This window comes from Saccostrea cucullata, unplaced genomic scaffold, assembly GCF_032062105.1.
Source record: "Saccostrea cucullata isolate Sc308-1 unplaced genomic scaffold, CSIRO_AGI_Scuc_v1 ctg1891, whole genome shotgun sequence".
In the NCBI taxonomy this organism is placed as follows: Eukaryota; Metazoa; Mollusca; class Bivalvia; order Ostreida; family Ostreidae; genus Saccostrea; species Saccostrea cuccullata.
Window position 1 is genome coordinate 18,404 of NW_026919632.1, and position 16,945 is coordinate 35,348.

At 35.2% G+C, this 16,945-nt stretch overlaps 1 protein-coding gene across 2 annotated transcripts; it reads left to right on the forward strand.

Moving 5' to 3' along the window:
- Positions 1 to 1,160: 1,160 nt before the first annotated feature.
- LOC134234977 (interferon-induced protein 44-like) lies at positions 1,161 to 9,484 on the forward strand. Of its 2 annotated transcripts, XM_062717055.1 has the most exons (7): positions 1,161 to 1,269; positions 3,865 to 4,388; positions 4,519 to 4,607; positions 5,967 to 6,164; positions 6,596 to 6,742; positions 8,815 to 8,986; positions 9,173 to 9,484. In XM_062717055.1, the coding sequence occupies exons 2-7, from the start codon at positions 3,869 to 3,871 to the stop codon at positions 9,475 to 9,477; spliced, it is 1,431 nt and encodes a 476-aa protein (XP_062573039.1). In that variant the 5' UTR covers positions 1,161 to 1,269; positions 3,865 to 3,868; the 3' UTR covers positions 9,478 to 9,484. The 2 variants fall into 2 exon arrangements, with proteins under 2 accessions (XP_062573039.1, XP_062573043.1); XM_062717059.1 differs by lacking the exon at positions 1,161 to 1,269 and having other exon boundaries at positions 3,819 to 4,388.
- Positions 9,485 to 16,945: the final 7,461 nt, after the last annotated feature.

Genomic DNA, 16,945 nt, shown 5'->3' on the forward strand with positions numbered 1-16,945 from the left:
TAGGAAAATTCTTTAAAAATCTTATTCTCAAGGACCACAGGACCAGAGAAGTTGAAATTAATTTGGAAGCACCCTTGGGTAGTGTAGATTCTAAATTGTTCAAATCTGGAAACCTAGGAGTAGAGAAGGATCCCAATAGGGAATCCAAGAGTAACATTGAAATATACATGAATTTTTTTTTAAAAATCTAAAGAACAAATGGACCAGAAAAACAGAATCTTATATGGAAGCATCCTTGGGTAGTGTAGATTCTAAATTGCTCAAACCATGACCCCTGGGAGTAGGACAGGACCAAATAAGGATTTCATCAAAGTTTTACATTGAAATATAAAGGAAAAGTCTTTAAAAATCTCCTTTTCAATGATCACTGGGCCAGAAAAGCTGAAACTTATATGGAGGCATCCTTGGGTAGTGTAGAATCTAAACATTGTTCAAATCATAAACCCGCAGGTAGGGTGGGGCCACAATAGGTTTTACAAAGGGGGAATCTGGTAATGAACAAAGTAAATCAGTTCAGCAATGTTTGATTGCAAGATAACTTGGTCACGAATATATAGACTGCACTTAGGTACATAAATTTAATGCATCGGTTTTTTTTTTTTTTTTTTTTTTATATAATTTTATCATTTAAATGAACGGTATTGCCATTGCTACTAGAAAAACCTGTAGGGGAAATTGATAAATTGAAACCTTATACCAACATTACGAGTAAATATTGAGCGAATTGTAATACTTTTATTGATACCGGTATTTTTTTGTTTGTTTACAATATTATATGCTGCGGTCGATTATCAATTACTAAATATCTGATTTAAAAGGAAAAAAAAAAACATAAAACAAAATTACAATCATTAAGACATATATTTAACATTAAGGAATTAAAAAAAAATCTTTTATACATAAAAACATCCATCAAAACAATGTAGAGATCTGTACATGTATAATTTTTTTTCTTCAACATTCTAAGACAACCTCAAATCTACATCAGCTGCACCTGCTACCGATAATGCAATAATGCAATTCACGGAAACGAAAAAGAAAATAGAATATAATGTTAAACGTTAAAAACCACGTGCGTTTTGTGAAAATTTGTTTCGTTTTCTAAGTTTCTGTGAATTGTGCTTTAGCAAAGTTTATTTTTATTAATCACAAAGGAAAGAGGAAGTGCAGTACTGCCAGTAGGTTTACATCATCTAAAAACAGATCGATTTTTTTTTCTGAAGTGAAGCTGCAAAGCCGACAAATCTGAACACGTGGATCAGAAATAAGGTAAGCTTACGCTCATTTTGTACTTTTTGAAACATTCAGAGAATTAGTATATAGTCTCGATCAGTCACTCGCATGATACGAAATGAACAGAGGAAGCTTAAGGGTGCTGGCATGTAAAAGGTCATTTTTATATGAAGTTCTGAGACCACCACAGATATCTATCGGTCGTCGATGGTGTCCCAATATGACTGAGAAGTAAAGCTAGCAGACCGGGAACGAAAAATAACAAGTTAAATTGATTCAAAGCATCAAATCGACCGTATGGTGGTTCGGTAGGTACTGGGCACGGATTGTCCTGCTACCTCCGATCACATGGTAAACGTCACAGCACCTGTTGTGACGTACACGTACGTATCCTCTCTCTCTTTTCTGTTATACATGCTGCAGAGTACGGCCGTGTCTTTGTCAGTTCCGTTATTGTCACATATAGAATATATTGCGGGCATTTATAAACATTGTATTATTTTACCATAGTGTGTTCTCTGTTCTGCCATCGCGAGGGTGATATAGTTACTATAGCTGTATAGAGAAACACTATAACCGCAAACAAGACTTTGCATTTCAAAAAGTACTTTCACAATTTTAAAAGCATTCATGCAATTTAGGAAAGCAAAAGATATTCAAAATTAACATAGTGGTCATTTTTAGTTGAATCAGTCTGTTTTCAAATTAAATAAGTTATCTTTAAAAAGTTAAGTAGAAATTTGAATGCATTTGCTCATCAAATAGATTCATTGATGTAATAGTCGCCCGCGTACAGTGGTTATAGCGAAGTAAGGATTCAATATCCTTACGTCGCGTGTTCACATAACTGTGAGACGTGGAGTGCGGTCCTTCAGACGAGACCGTATTTATAAACCGAAGTCCCGTGTCGCAGTGGGTGCTTGCACGTAAAAAAATCCCTCTTTACTCAATGGCCATAAGTGCAGAGCATAGGAAAAAATTTGCAGCTCTCCACCGGCAAGTGGTGGCATCTCCATATGAGTGAAAATTTATTGTCATCAAAATGAAGATGTAGGTCCCTGCTCAAATGGAACCATGTGCTGATACCCTGGGTCTTTGTCACGTGACATTGCTCATGGTTTCCGCAGAATGGCTATGTTGCAAGGCGAGGTGCAAAATGTAGAAAAAAATGTTGTTTTGTGTCATTCGCAGCAGCTGTAGATATTCAAAACAATTTTTACTAGCTGAACAATTTTTCATTTTTTATTCACCATGCACTTTTACCACGTCATAATTATTATCTGCAAAATGAAGACGATTTCCATTTGTACACACACCTAGGCTGGGGAGTACCTATTGTAAACGCTTTTAATTATAGATGCATTATCAATTTACAGTAATACTGATGAGAAATTAAAATGAAATTGAAACATAATGCATAACAACAATTATAATACTTAGTTTAAAGCAAGCTTTAAAATATTTTATTCCTGATTTTATACATGTTATCATTTAAGGTAGGTCAAAACACCCGTGGATTCTATTTTAACACATTTCTTAAAAAGTACTGGAGAAAAAAGATTGATATTAATATATTGACAACAATGAATGATCCATGTAAGAAAAATAGTAAGTCTTAACAGGTTAGCGTCATATTTTGTGGACAAAATACAAAAATCGTATATATCGGTCATTTGGGAACTTACATTTTGGAATGAGTTTACGTTATCTAAGTGCAATAAACGAGAATGTAACAGTTTGTTATGAAATGCAGTGTACCTTTTGTTCCATAAATAGTAGAGGACTGTTATTTTTTAAAAACACATATAAAAGGAGTCTCCATTCTTTATATACTATAAAGGTTAAGGTCATAGCAAGAGGTCAAAGGCCAAATATTGTAACGTCATCTACTGAAGCTTTAAGTTATTTTACCATTGGGATATTTTTAATCGCCAAAATATCTGAAACCACTGGTTCAATTTTCTTTTTTTTAACACATTTTATTCTAGGACCCATTTGAATTATACTGTTGATTTTTTGTAAAAATTGAATTATACATTTTCTCTTCAGAAAACTTAAACTGTCGAGTATTAACATGTGAATTTGCAATCAACACTACGTATTTTCTATTTTTACTTAATATGTTACTCAAATTTTCCAGTACCAATATGACTTACTGAATTAAAGCAACAAAAAAGTTATCCCTATTAAAAGTATTAAACAAATTTGCAATAGACCAATTGATAATTCTAAAATAAGGCCCATTCTCAAGTCGAATGTCTGATTTCTCAATCTTTTTACATGTGTGGTTGAATTTCTTTTATACTATATATATGAAGAGAGATTTTGTATCCTCAGAAAAATTAAATTTGAAGAAAGATTTGCCCTATCTATTGTGTCCTACCTTAAGAATTATTTTACTGAACTTAACTACGCCTAATGAAAACAAGAACATCTCATTTTCCCGTATGCACTTTCTAACACAAACAAAATTAGATTGGTTGCTGCTGCGGCCGATATAATAAGTTGTCAGACCTCCCGATTCGTCTTTTTCTCATCACCTGTTGGCAAAGTTGCTGAAATATCGAGAAATATTTAATGTGTTGATTTTAGACAACTACATGTTTTACCTCTTTCCGCTTCAAACCTTAGAAAAATGACAGAACTTTTGGATCAGAAATACAAAGATCAGTTGTCCACCTGGATAGGAAAGAAGTGTCACTTCCGGTTACTGTACAAGATCAGCAGAGACGGATGTTCAGCAGCAACATTTCACCAACAGTGCAATGGTCAGGGGGCAACAGTGACGGTTTTTTACAACACAAACAACACGATATACGGGGGATACCTGGCACAGAGCTGGCATTCTAATGGCGCATACATCAATGATCCTAATGCGTTTCTGTTTCGACTGCAGTATAATGGGTCATCCAATCCACTGAAGTGTCCTATTTCCAACACAGCTACGGCAGGGTATGGACATAACAATTACGGCCCAACTTTTGGTGGGCACGACATTTATTCATTTGGTGGAAACATCAACAAGTCTGGAAATTACTTTCAGTTGAATGGCTCTTTCAATATGGGGAACTCGTACACTTTAAATGGACAAAGCTCTAACTCCATTGCAAATGGTAATCTTCAAGTGACTGATCTCGAAGTATACCAAGTGAAAGGTATCGTTTCGTTATAAATTAAATGATATCTTTACATTATTAAATGTACAAACTATTATAATTACATAGCATATTGCATATAACAAATTTAATTGATATTTTATGCAAATTGTCAAAATTTTCATTTAAGATGGCCCTGACCCAAACAAATCTTCAGGAAAGACAGTGGATTCTGTTCTTGACAACCCATGGAGAAAGTTTCCGGAATTTAATGATGAGGTATTGACGTTAATATAATATGGAAATTTCGTTTTTCAAGGGATAAAGAATAAAAAAAGAACAGATTTGCTCATTTCTAACACTAAGTCAACTTTGATATTTTTGAAAAATGATTGCGTTAAAATGTGTAAATAAGCATTTTAAGAAATGAAAGTAGCCTTCCGGTAAGTGAAATGACCGTATTCCCATTAAAATGTGAAAATGCCACAATGTGGCAAATTTCACTGAAAACGAACAAAATACAAGCTTTACTTATGACTCAACGAAGACTTGTACACCAAATTTAAGCTCAATATTGGCAAGGATAAGGAAAAAGATGAAAAACCCTTAAAGATGGCTCAGTGTTCTGAGAGACGAGTATACAAGTACATGTAGGTATAAATGCAGTTCTCCGCCGCAAATGGTGGCATCTTCGCATGTGTTGAAACTCGATCTAGAGAGGGACGTCCAACAACAAACAAACAAATAATCGAACAAACAGAGTTTATCAAATGAATTTTATATAGATAAGAGTGATATATGATAATCTAATGTATATAGGTTACATTTTCAGTGTATAATGTACTCCTACAAGTAAGAGCGTCGGTTAACGTCCAGGCTACGCTCCATATACCGGTATATACCTCGGACCCTACTTCCGAGGCCATTTGCTATCGAGCTCGTTCCACCTGAGATTTTGGGCGGAACATATTATGCGTGAAATAAACTGTTAACAAGTAATTTTTAGGTATCTAAGTGTTTGCATGGGGTATAAAAGTCACAAGAAATAATAAAATCCATTTTATTCAGTGTGCATTATTGCAGATTGCTAGCCAGAATACGAATTTTTCGTTGCGGTAAACTTGTTTCGTTTCGTCAGATTTTCTGCACTTCATTCCCAAATTTTAAACAGACGACTTGTTTCAATATTTCTGCTTCGATTTTAAAAATAATAATGGACTTATTGTTAAAACGTGAAAATAACAGTCTTTTATGCTTAAATTTTATCGTAGATAGTGAATATTTTATTGTTTCGTGTCATTCGTTAATATAAAAAGCCTTATTTTTTAATTAAATAGTTTATTTCCACTTGGGTTTCAGTGGCGAGAATTTTTACAATGCATGCTAGAGGTTACGCTGCGCCAAGTCGAAAGGATCTCGCCGTGAACCTATAGCATGCTGGAGTAATGTATAATGTAATACAAGTACAAAAAGTAACATGTACATATTCCTTTAATGATTATCATTTTAAAAATTTTGATGAAGTTAATTTTGACAATATAAACATTTTCGCAGTTGTTGTATATAATGACCTCTACTGCCTTTGTTGTAATTTATGTACACTGTATTGTGATGATATGTGAATTTTGCAAATTTCAGGCAGTTCAACAAGTTAAGGAATTGATTGTTGATTTTGAACCTGAGAGTGACGCTGAATTGTCTGCCGTCAACATTCTTCTGATTGGTCAGATTGGCGCGGGAAAATCCAGCTTTTTCAACTCTGTCAATTCCATTTTCCGCGGGAAAATAACTAGTAAGGCTCGCAGTGGGAGTTTTGAACATAGTCTTACAACAGTGGTAAGAAGCAAAATCGTATTTGATAACTTTGAAAGGTCCAAATTTAAATCTTTTATGTCAGTGTAGTAATATTGCATGATTATAGGTTGGCGCTTAATTCAGACGTATAATTATATTACTCTATTTTCATTTATACAAAATTTAATTCACATAAGTGAGGCATAAGCAGGCAAAGCCTAGTTTAGCCCTCTCCCTATTACTCTATATAAGTTACATGTAAGATCATTATATGTGAAGTCATACCAGTGTTTGAAATGTTTAAATACTTGCAAATTGAATAAAATATTTTGATGTTTGAAATGTTTAAATACTTGCAAATTTAATAGAATATTTTGATATTATTTTCAGTGGAACTTTAAAACATTGGTGGTATATAATGTATCCTCTGAATTTAAAAACTAAGAACATTGTATTGTACACATTTTTCTTAGTTTCGGAAGTACACCATCAAGGACCAGAACTCTGGACATAACCTGAAGATCCGCCTGTGTGATACTCGGGGTCTGGAGGAGGATTTTACAATAGACGCCCAGGAGATAGCTTATATACTGGACGGCAACGTACCGGACAGGTACCAGGTATGATATAAATATAGCTTATATACTGGACGGTAACGTACCGGACAGGTACCAGGTATGATACAAATATAGCTTATATACTGGACGGTAACGTACCGGACAGGTACCAGGTATGATACAAATATAGCTTATATACTGGACGGTAACGTACCGGACAGGTACCAGGTATGATATAAATATAGCTTATATACTGGACGGTAACGTACCGGACAGGTACCAGGTATGATACAAATATAGCTTATATACTGGACGGTAACGTACCGGACAGGCACCAGGTATGATACAAATATAAAAAGATACCAATAGACGCTCAGGAGATAGCTTATATACTGGACGGTAACATGCCGGACAGGTACCAGGTATGATACAAATATAAAAAGATACCAATAGACGCTCAGGAGATAGCTTATATACTGGACAGTAATGTACAGGACAGGTACCAGGTATGATACAAATATAAAAAGATACCAATAGACGCTCAGGAGATAGCTTATATACTGGACGGTAACGTGCCGGACAGGCACCAGGTATGATACAAATATAAAAAGATACCAATAGACGCTCAGGAGATAGCTTATATACTGGACAGTAATGTACAGGACAGGTACCAGGTATGATACAAATATAAAAAGATACCAATAGACGCTCAGGAGATAGCTTATATACTGGACGGTAACGTACCGGACAGGTACCAGGTATGATACAAATATAAAAAGATACCAATAGACGCCCAGGAGATAGCTTATATACTGGACGGTAACGTACCGGACAGGTACCAGGTATGATATAAATATATAAAAAGATACCAATAGACGCTCAGGAGATCGCTTACATACAGGACGGTAAAGTACTGGATAAGTACCAGGCCCCGGGATCATGAAACAGACTTAGACTTAAGTCAAAATTTCAGTTATCTATAAAATCTTTAAAACTTGTTAAAGGAAACTCATAATTAGCATGCAACAGCAGGCTGGTGATACAAAATCGGAAAGTATTTTCATTTTGGACTGCATGACCTCTAAAAAATTTCAGCATCTAAGGCATTTTTTGACTTAAGCTTAAGATGCTTCATGATCCTGGGGCCAGGTATGATAAAAAATCTTACTTTAGTCCAAAAAAATTAATCAATAGTTTCTTAGACACAGCCGCATCATTTCAAAAACGGCCGCATTGATCAATTTAAGTTACAAATTTAAAAGGGAAATAACTCAATTTTCTATTTTTCCAAGTTGAAAAAGAAAATCGAGTTTTCTCCTTTTCATAAATTCTAAGATAAACGTTTTTATTAGAACATAATACATTTCTTCTAAATTTTCAGCATTTTATCAATTATCTTAGAAATAAATGTATGGGGTAACATTATTTAAAGTTGAATACATACTACAACTAATTTCAGAGAAGAAAAATTAAGAATTGGTAGATAGTATGATCTTATTGAACAAATGGCTTTAAAAAGGTTAAACTTGCTTAAAAAAAAAATTAAAATTAATTTTTTTTGGCCACTTCGGATACCTATTTTTGTATTCATGAAACATATCTTAAACTAGAAGATTGCAATAAAAAGTCTTTTTAAATACGCAGGGTACGTACTACGTAATGCTTCTGATTATTCTGTTATATATATTTAGTATTATTTACATTTCCAATATCTTTGCTCGGGAAAAGAAAAATTACAAAAAGTAGAATACTTCATTTCTACAAATCTACTGTTTAATCGATAGACGTGACACCAAAAGACATTTATAACTTAAATATGAAGAAAATATTGAGACTAGCAGTTATCTTTGTTGCCTGATGTAAAGAGTGTCAGGCACTTTATCGATCAATTTCCCTTAAAAAAAATATTTTTTCCCCATTCTTTTTTAAACAATAAATTTTATTTCAATTTTCTTCTAACTGTTACGGTAATATAAGGTATTGCGATTCAGGCAAATACCTATAAACTCTTCAAATATATATTTTTAATATTGCGTATATGGTTTGTAACCTGTCACTTTACGAAACATATGCAAGAAATTATTGTAAAAAATATACGAAACATGGAAGATAACCTAAGGTCAATTTTTTTTCAGTTTAATCCATCGTCACCATTTACTACGGAAACCTTTGGATTCATTCGGAACCCAAGACTTGGAGACAAAATTCACTGTGTGGCGTTTGTGGTGGACGGAAGTACGATTGACGTCATGCCCCAAAAAATTCTCAAACAGCTGAAGGAACTACAGGGGAGGATGAATCAGAGAAGTGAGTGAATTTAAAATTAATTTTAATTAATGAATGTTTTCTAATTCTAGATATTGAACGAATCAGGGACGTCAACAAACATTTCTGGTTAATAAAATTATATCGTCTTGGACGATGTTTTAATGTTGAGTTCTTTGCAAAGTCTATTCAATTTACAATCAATTTGTTTATTTGTTTAATTAACAGATATTCCCCAGGTCGTGTATTTGACCAAGCTGGACAAAGTCTGTCGGAAGGTTGATGAAGATACGTCCAATATGTTTTACAGTCCAGCTGTCCGTGACACAGTCAACAAGGTTGCTGACGTCATGGGACTACCACGTGGCCATATCCTGCCAATCAAAAACTACGAGAATGAAACAAGTCTGGATCCAAATATTGACATCTTGATTCTGAAGGCGTTGAAGCAGACGGCAGATTTTGCAGACGACTACTTGGAGGAACAGCTAGATAAAATGGCCGCCGAAGGAAGAAGAAAGGAGAAAGACTAGTACTAAACGAAGTCGTTTTTTTTTGGGAGAGGAGGGGGAAATTTATGAATAAATTTTAATACGACTGAGGTACAAAAATAATTCACGAATAAACAAAAATGTATACTCTGAAACTTTGACAGGAAAAGAACGTGAATGATGAAATTCCATAGAAGTAGGCATTCCTTTAAATGTTTGGAAGGAAAGATGTTTTATTATTATAAACGGATTGCCTAAAAAAATCAGCAAGCAGTTCATTTAATTTTGAATGACAAGTTTACTAATCTCTCCTTTTTGATAGAATATAAATTGGCTAACCTACATGTACAATTTTATAATACATAGACTTAATTTGAAATGAGAAGAGCATTTATATATCATTTTTATTACAGATAAAGCCAGATATATATCATATATCTTATTTTAATATCAGTTAAAATCATATACACTGTGTATATCATGTTAGTTTTGCTGTCAAGATCAAAATCGTATGTTATGCGTCAATGTTTTGAAACATTTTCTTCTGTCTATCGTTTTCATTGTTATTATCTGATTTCATAGAAACAGTATACTGTACGAGATTTTTTTTCTTGAAAAGGCGAATTAATTCTATATTGGAAAAACAAGATTATTTGCTTAATAATTCTGCAGTCTACTTTCAATGACACTTTCATGTTTAACAATGCAGTTTGCATATGTTGAACATCTTTTAACAAACAATACATGTTGCGTGTCATTTCAATCATCTATTGGCTACACGCCTGGTTGAAAATAGGATAAAAGAAACAAGGCTTAATTTAGGGCAACATGAAATTCAAAAGACCACGAACGAAAGACATTAGTAGTATTTTTTTCCAAAGTGAAGCATGATATCACTTGTTATTTTCAATTTTGCTGAAGTTTTTGATCAGTTTGATAAAAATTAGCTATATTACTTAAATTGCCTTTAATTGTGAGTTATCAATTTCGATATATAACAAAGGAAGGAAATTAAAATTCTTTTAAGCTCGTTTGAACTTCACCCTAAATGGAACTTCATAACTGACATCACATTGCCTCAGACAGCAACATCAACGCATTGGTTGCAACACGGTTTTCTTTCCTCGTGAATATAAATATCAAGAATTTATCTTTCAGAGAAACCATCAGCAGGGTAACGTCGTAAGCTTTTATTACCTTACGTATCGTCCAAAATGCATTTTTCAAGGTCTCCACATATTTCCTTATCCTGCTTTTGATAAAAACCGTGAAATTCCATCGGCCGAGAAGAATGATAGAATCATTCATTACTACGACTGTGGTATAGTAAAATTTCACAGAGGGGACAAGATTCACAGTCTAGGACGAGGCTTTGCAATTTCACTATCTCACACTAGTATGAAATAAATACTTATTTTTTTTTGCATAATTATATCCAGAATAACGGCCTGTCAAACGTCACCATAAGGCTTAAAATATATTCTTTTAATTTTCCATCTAATTAAAAGTAAGAATATACAACTGGAGAAAGAGTACATTAAAATGGTTTACACACAGTGTAAACTAATAAAATGAATTTCAGTTCATATAACTTAATTTGGAAGATAAAACTCGGAATACATGTACAAAAATTTGTCTATCGATAGCGTACAAATTCATTTTTGATTTGATTTCTTTTGAATTGATTGTATATATTTGTCTATATTGTTCAACGTCCCTCTCGAGAATTTTTCAATAATATGGAGACGCCACCATTTGCCGGTGAGGAACTGCAAATTTTGTCCTTTACTCGGCACTCAGGGCCATTGAGCAGGGAGGGATCTTTTTCGTGCCAGCACCTACTGCGACACGGGACCTCGGTTTATACGGTCTCATCCGAAGGACCGGTCTCCACGTCCCGCAGTGGGATTCGAACCCCCGACGTAAGGATTGACTCCTTACTTCGCGACTCTAGAGCAGACGCTCTAACCACTGCGCCACGCGGGCGACAATTCATTTTTGAAGAATTCTTCCGTGATAAAAAAAAATGCCATTTAAAAAGAGTAAATACGACAATATTTAGATTGGAAATGACTTTTTATTTTAATAAGTTAAATGCCAAAATTTGAAGTATATGTGATATTTATAGCTCACCTGAGCCGAAAGTGAGCTTTTCTGATCAAAATTTGTCCGTCGTCTGTCGTTGTCGTCGTTGTCGTTGTTGTCATAAACTTTTCACATTTTCATCTTCTTCTCAAGAACCACTGGGCCGATTTCAACCAAACTTGGCACAAAGTATTCTTGGGTGAAGGGGATTCAAGTTTGTTCAAATGAAGGGCCACACCCTTTTCCAAGGGGAGATAATCATAAATTTGTTAAAAATTAATGGCATTTTTAAAAAAAAATCTTCTCCAGAACCGATGGGCCAGGAAAGATGAAACTCATGTGGAATCATCCTCAGGTAGTGTAAATTCAAGTTTGTTCAAATCATGACCCCCGGGGCTAGGGCGGGGCCAAAATGGCCGACCCAAGTTTTACATAGGAATATATAGGAAAAATCTTTAAAAATCTTCTCCAGAACCACTGAGCCAGGAAAGATGAAACTCATGTGGAAGCATCCTCAGGTAGTGTAGATTCAAATTTGTTCAAATCATGACCCCCGGGGCAAGGGTGGGGCCAAAATGGCCAACCCAAGTTTTACATAGGAAAATATAGGAAAAATCTTTAAAAAATCTTCTTCTCCAGAACCACCGGGCCAGGAAAGATAAAACTCATATGGAATCATCCTCAGATAGTGTAGATTCAAATTTGTTCAAATCATGACCCTTGGGGGTAGGGTGGGGCCAAAATGGCCGATCAAATTTTTACACAGGAATATATAGGACAAATCTTTAAAAGTCTTCTTCTCAAGAACCACTGGGCCAGGAAAGATGAAACTCATGTGGAATCATCCTCAGGTAGTATAGATTCAAGTTTGTTCAAATCATGACCCCCAGGGGTAGGATGGGACCAAAATGGCCAATCAAAGTTTTACAAGTTTTACATAGGAATATATAGGAAAAATTTTCTTCTTAAGAACCACTGGACCAGGAAAGATGAAACTCCTTTGGAATCATCCCCAGGTAGCGTAGATTCAAATTTGTAGGGTGGGGCCAAATGACCGATAAAAGTTTTACATAGGATTAAAATCTTCTTTTCAAGTACTTCAAAGGCATTAGTGATATTTATAGGGAATCATCCTCAGGTAATGTAGATTCTAGTTTGTTCAAATAATGACCCCCTGGGAGGTTAAAATTAAAGCCCCCTCCTCCCTCCCCCCCTAGTAAACTTACAGTTCTGATCTGATATGTGCTATTTCCTAGCCAATTGCTCAGGTGAGCGATGTGGCCCCTGGGCCTCTTGTTTAATATTTTTACAATTTTGTTACGTAAGGACGGTGTTTACGTTCTCGTTTGCGGCGTAGTTATACACAAGATTATGCTGCCTACCAACATATTGCTAATGTGTTCCCTCCATGTTACATGTACCTACCCACCACACATTAATTTTACCAATGTGCCCTCTCCACGTGCCATATAATGCACAGGTCCGTTGTGCTGAACGCACAAAAAGCCTAATATCTGACGTCATATAATTATTAAACAACGTCACAATGTAAAGGGTTGCTACGGAACGATTTACTACCTAAAAAAAGAGCTGTATATATGAAAAATTATCTTCGACAGGATAGATTCGTTATGTAGGTATTTAGAGGGGTAATTTTTTTTCAAGGACCCCATATGTAGTATCTATCGATGTTAGTATTCCAGAAATATCAATATGTGTATATGTTTGGTTTTATATTATATTTATGTTGACCGGAAGTAATGTAATAAATTGAGTCCGTGCATTGGAACCATGTGGTTGTTTCATATCAGCCAGCAAATAATGGCTATCCGCTGAGAGACCAACATTACAATTAGCGACAAGAATAAATTAAATTTGAAACGAACTGTAAGTAAACGAATATGGTGTCATTTTTGAGTGACGTAAGTGACAGTGAAAAGTTTTGTTGTTCACGGTGATTCTACAACTATAATTACACGTTGGCAAAAGTGGCTTCGTTCATTTGAAATTCATTGCACCGGTAAAGGGGTGATAGATAATGAACAGAGAAAAGCTTTAATTTTACACTGTGGCGGCGTAGAACTACAAGATGTGTATTTTACGTTTAAGACTCGAGAACAAAGTGGAAATGAAACTGTGTATTCGGTTATTAAGAAACAGTTCAATAATTATTTTGTTCCTCAGGAAAACGTACCTTATGAGAGACATTTATTTAGAAATATGGTACAGAAGACAGACGATACTGTCGACCAATTTATTACACGTCTACGGCAATGAGTAGAATTCTGTAAAATTGGACAACAAGGGGGAGAACAAATCAGGCACCAAGTAATAGAGAAATGTACTTCTCATCATCTCAGAAAGAAGTTTCTTGAAAAGGGAAGGATTTGACATTAGAACAATTAAGGACACTTTCGAGAGCTTTTGAGTCGAGTGAGAAGCAGGCAAAATTTATCGAGTTTGGGAGTAGTGATAAAGTGTGAATAATGTAGTTAAATCTAGAAACACGTAACAGCGAAAGCAGAGTCAGCATACGTCAGAGAGAAGATGTTACAGATGTGTTGAAACCGGTCATATTTCGAAAAGAGAAAGTTGTCTAGCAAGAAAAGCGGAATGTTACATGTGTCGTAAAAAATGTCACTTTAATAAATGTTGCAAGACTAAACAAAAGTCAGAAAAACATGGGAACTTTAAGAAACATCCGCCAAACAAGCACAAGGTGAACTTAATGGACTCTGATGATGAACATTATGTATTTATTGTAAATGCCGAAAAAGAATCATGCATTTCTGTGACAACAGGAGTGCAGACGGAAATGATACAGATTCAGGAGCAACCTGTAACCTGATCAGTCGACTGGAATGGGAAAGACTGAAGAACTCCAAAGTGAAGTGTGACTAGCGCCAGTGTAAAAAGAAACTATTTGCATATGGAAGTAAGACTCCCATGAATGTTGCAGGAAGTTTCACAGAAGAAATTTCAGTTGGCAAAACTACACATGTGGCTGAATTCATTGTTGTGGAAGGTGGTGTACAAAATCTTTTGGGTAAAGACACTGCGTTATTACTGAACGTGCTCAGACAAGGACCCGAGCTGGCAATTTATGTTAACAGTATAACAAGACAAAACTTGTTACACCAGTTTCGTGATGTATTCAGTGGACTAGGGAAACTTAAGAACTTTCAGTTGGAGATTCCCATTGACAAAGTGTAACCCGTAGCTCAGAGTGTTCGACCCGTACCATTTAGTATTAGAGGGAAAATCGACAAGAAACTTCAGGAGTTAGATATGGACGTAATTGAGAAAGCCGAAGGACCTACTTCGTGGGTTATTCCAATTGTCGTAGCACCAAAACTTAATGGTGATATCAGACTTTGTGTTGACGTGCGACAGGCCAACCAAGCAATCATATCGGAACGTCATCCGATACCTGCAGTAGATGAAATTCTTCAGAACCTGGACCGAAGCAGTTGTTTTGCAAACTGGACTTGAAACTTGCATTTCACTAGATAGAGTTGAGTGAACAATCCAGGCGCATCACAACATTTGTAACTCATAAAGGACTCTTTCGATATAAGCGCCTTATGTTTGGAGTTAGTTGTGCACGATGTACCAACGCATTAAATCTCAAGCTCTTCAAGGATGTCCTGGTGTCCGAAATATCTTTGACGACATTATCGTTCATGGTAAAAACAAGGCAGAACATAACAGAAACCTGAAAGGACTGTTACAAAGACTCAGAGAAAATGGCCTTACTCTTCATCTCGACAAGTACGTGTCAGTTTGATTTATCCGAAATCGATTTTATGGGTCATCTGTTGTCCGCGAGAGGTATTGGTCCTGACAAATCCAAGATTGAAGCGGTTATCAAAGCTAGACGTCCCGAAACAGTATCTGAGATGAGAAGCTTTCTTGGTTTAGTGAATTTTTGTAGTAGGTTCTTGCAGGACCTTGCTACTTTATCCGAACAACTGAGAAAACTAACGAGATAGAATGTGAGATTTTCGTGGAGACAGGATCAAGAGGAATGATCGTTCAAGAAATTGAAAGATATGTTAAAAAATGCAGAGACTCTAGGTTACTTTGACACTGAAGCGAGAACGCAACTCGTAACAGATGCTAGTCCTGTGGGTTTGGGAACCGTATTGCTACAAATTCAGCAACGTTTCATCTCCTATGCGAGCCGTAGTCTCATAGATGTTGAGAAACGTTATTCTCAGACAGAAAAAGAAGCTCTTGGTATCTTATGGGCCTGTGAACGTGTTCACATGTACTTATAAATCATTGACTTTGAACTTTTTACAGATCAGAAGTCTTTAGAGTACATTTATTCCTCAAAGTCCAAACCAAGTGCAAGAATCAGTAGATGGGTGTTACGTTTACAACCATATCGATTTCGCAGGGGTGATAAGGAAGCATACAGAATATTCTACCTTGACTAAGTCAGTGATACATTATGACGTCATAATAGACGATATGATGTCAAATTTACAACACAAGTTTTCGTAATATTGGTAATTAGAGATATAATTTAACTCTGGAAAATGAATGGAAACGTCTAAACATTAACCCAAAAAGTTTTCATTTTGTTATGCTGTATCTGTCATTTTGATTAAAATCTACCACCGATGACGTCATATGTGTACATCAAGTAACTTGGGAATTGATCATGCTGAGTAAAGAGAATTTGGCTAAGAATGGCATCTACAAAGATACGGAAAATGGAGTTTAAAAGCAAATACCATGAATATTATGTGAAATTCATATGGAGTTCAGTTAATTCAACATGTATTCTAATTTATTTTCATCGATTATATTCTCTTCAGACAGACAGACATAAAAGTATCCCGGTTGGCCTTTCCTCTGTCATTCTTGACAAAAACAATGCATGCGCGTGCAGCTACAACAAAAAGCTGGATGTTTCAAAACGTAAGATTTGTACAGATGGAAAGTTTGCCTTCTAAAATACTTGGTAAGTGCTGCTAGAATCCCGAGTTAAGCATGGTTTTACGTAAAATCTTGGTTCTATGTATAAAATTCATAACATCGGGTTAGGATTTGTGTGAATGTGTGGAATAATTATTTCACTGACAGGACAGTGGAATTCTAGCAGCACTTTTTATGCAAAATGGTTGTTTTTCTAATTCCGTATATTATTTACTCAAAGAATTTATTAAACTCCATGGTATTGTTATTCTGTTAGCTTTTTTATTAAGGAACATTTCGCTATAAATAGAAGTCACGTGATGCAGTGGTGGTGGTGCACGTCTTTGCGTTAGACACTCTTTTATCTTTATGCAATAGTTAACTATAGTTTACGTTTATCAGAGGTTTGTTTAAATTATCAAACTTAATTTTCTTTAAAAAGTCTTAATTTCCCTAGAAATGATGTTTATGCTTCCATACAGTACCCGCATCGTTATTC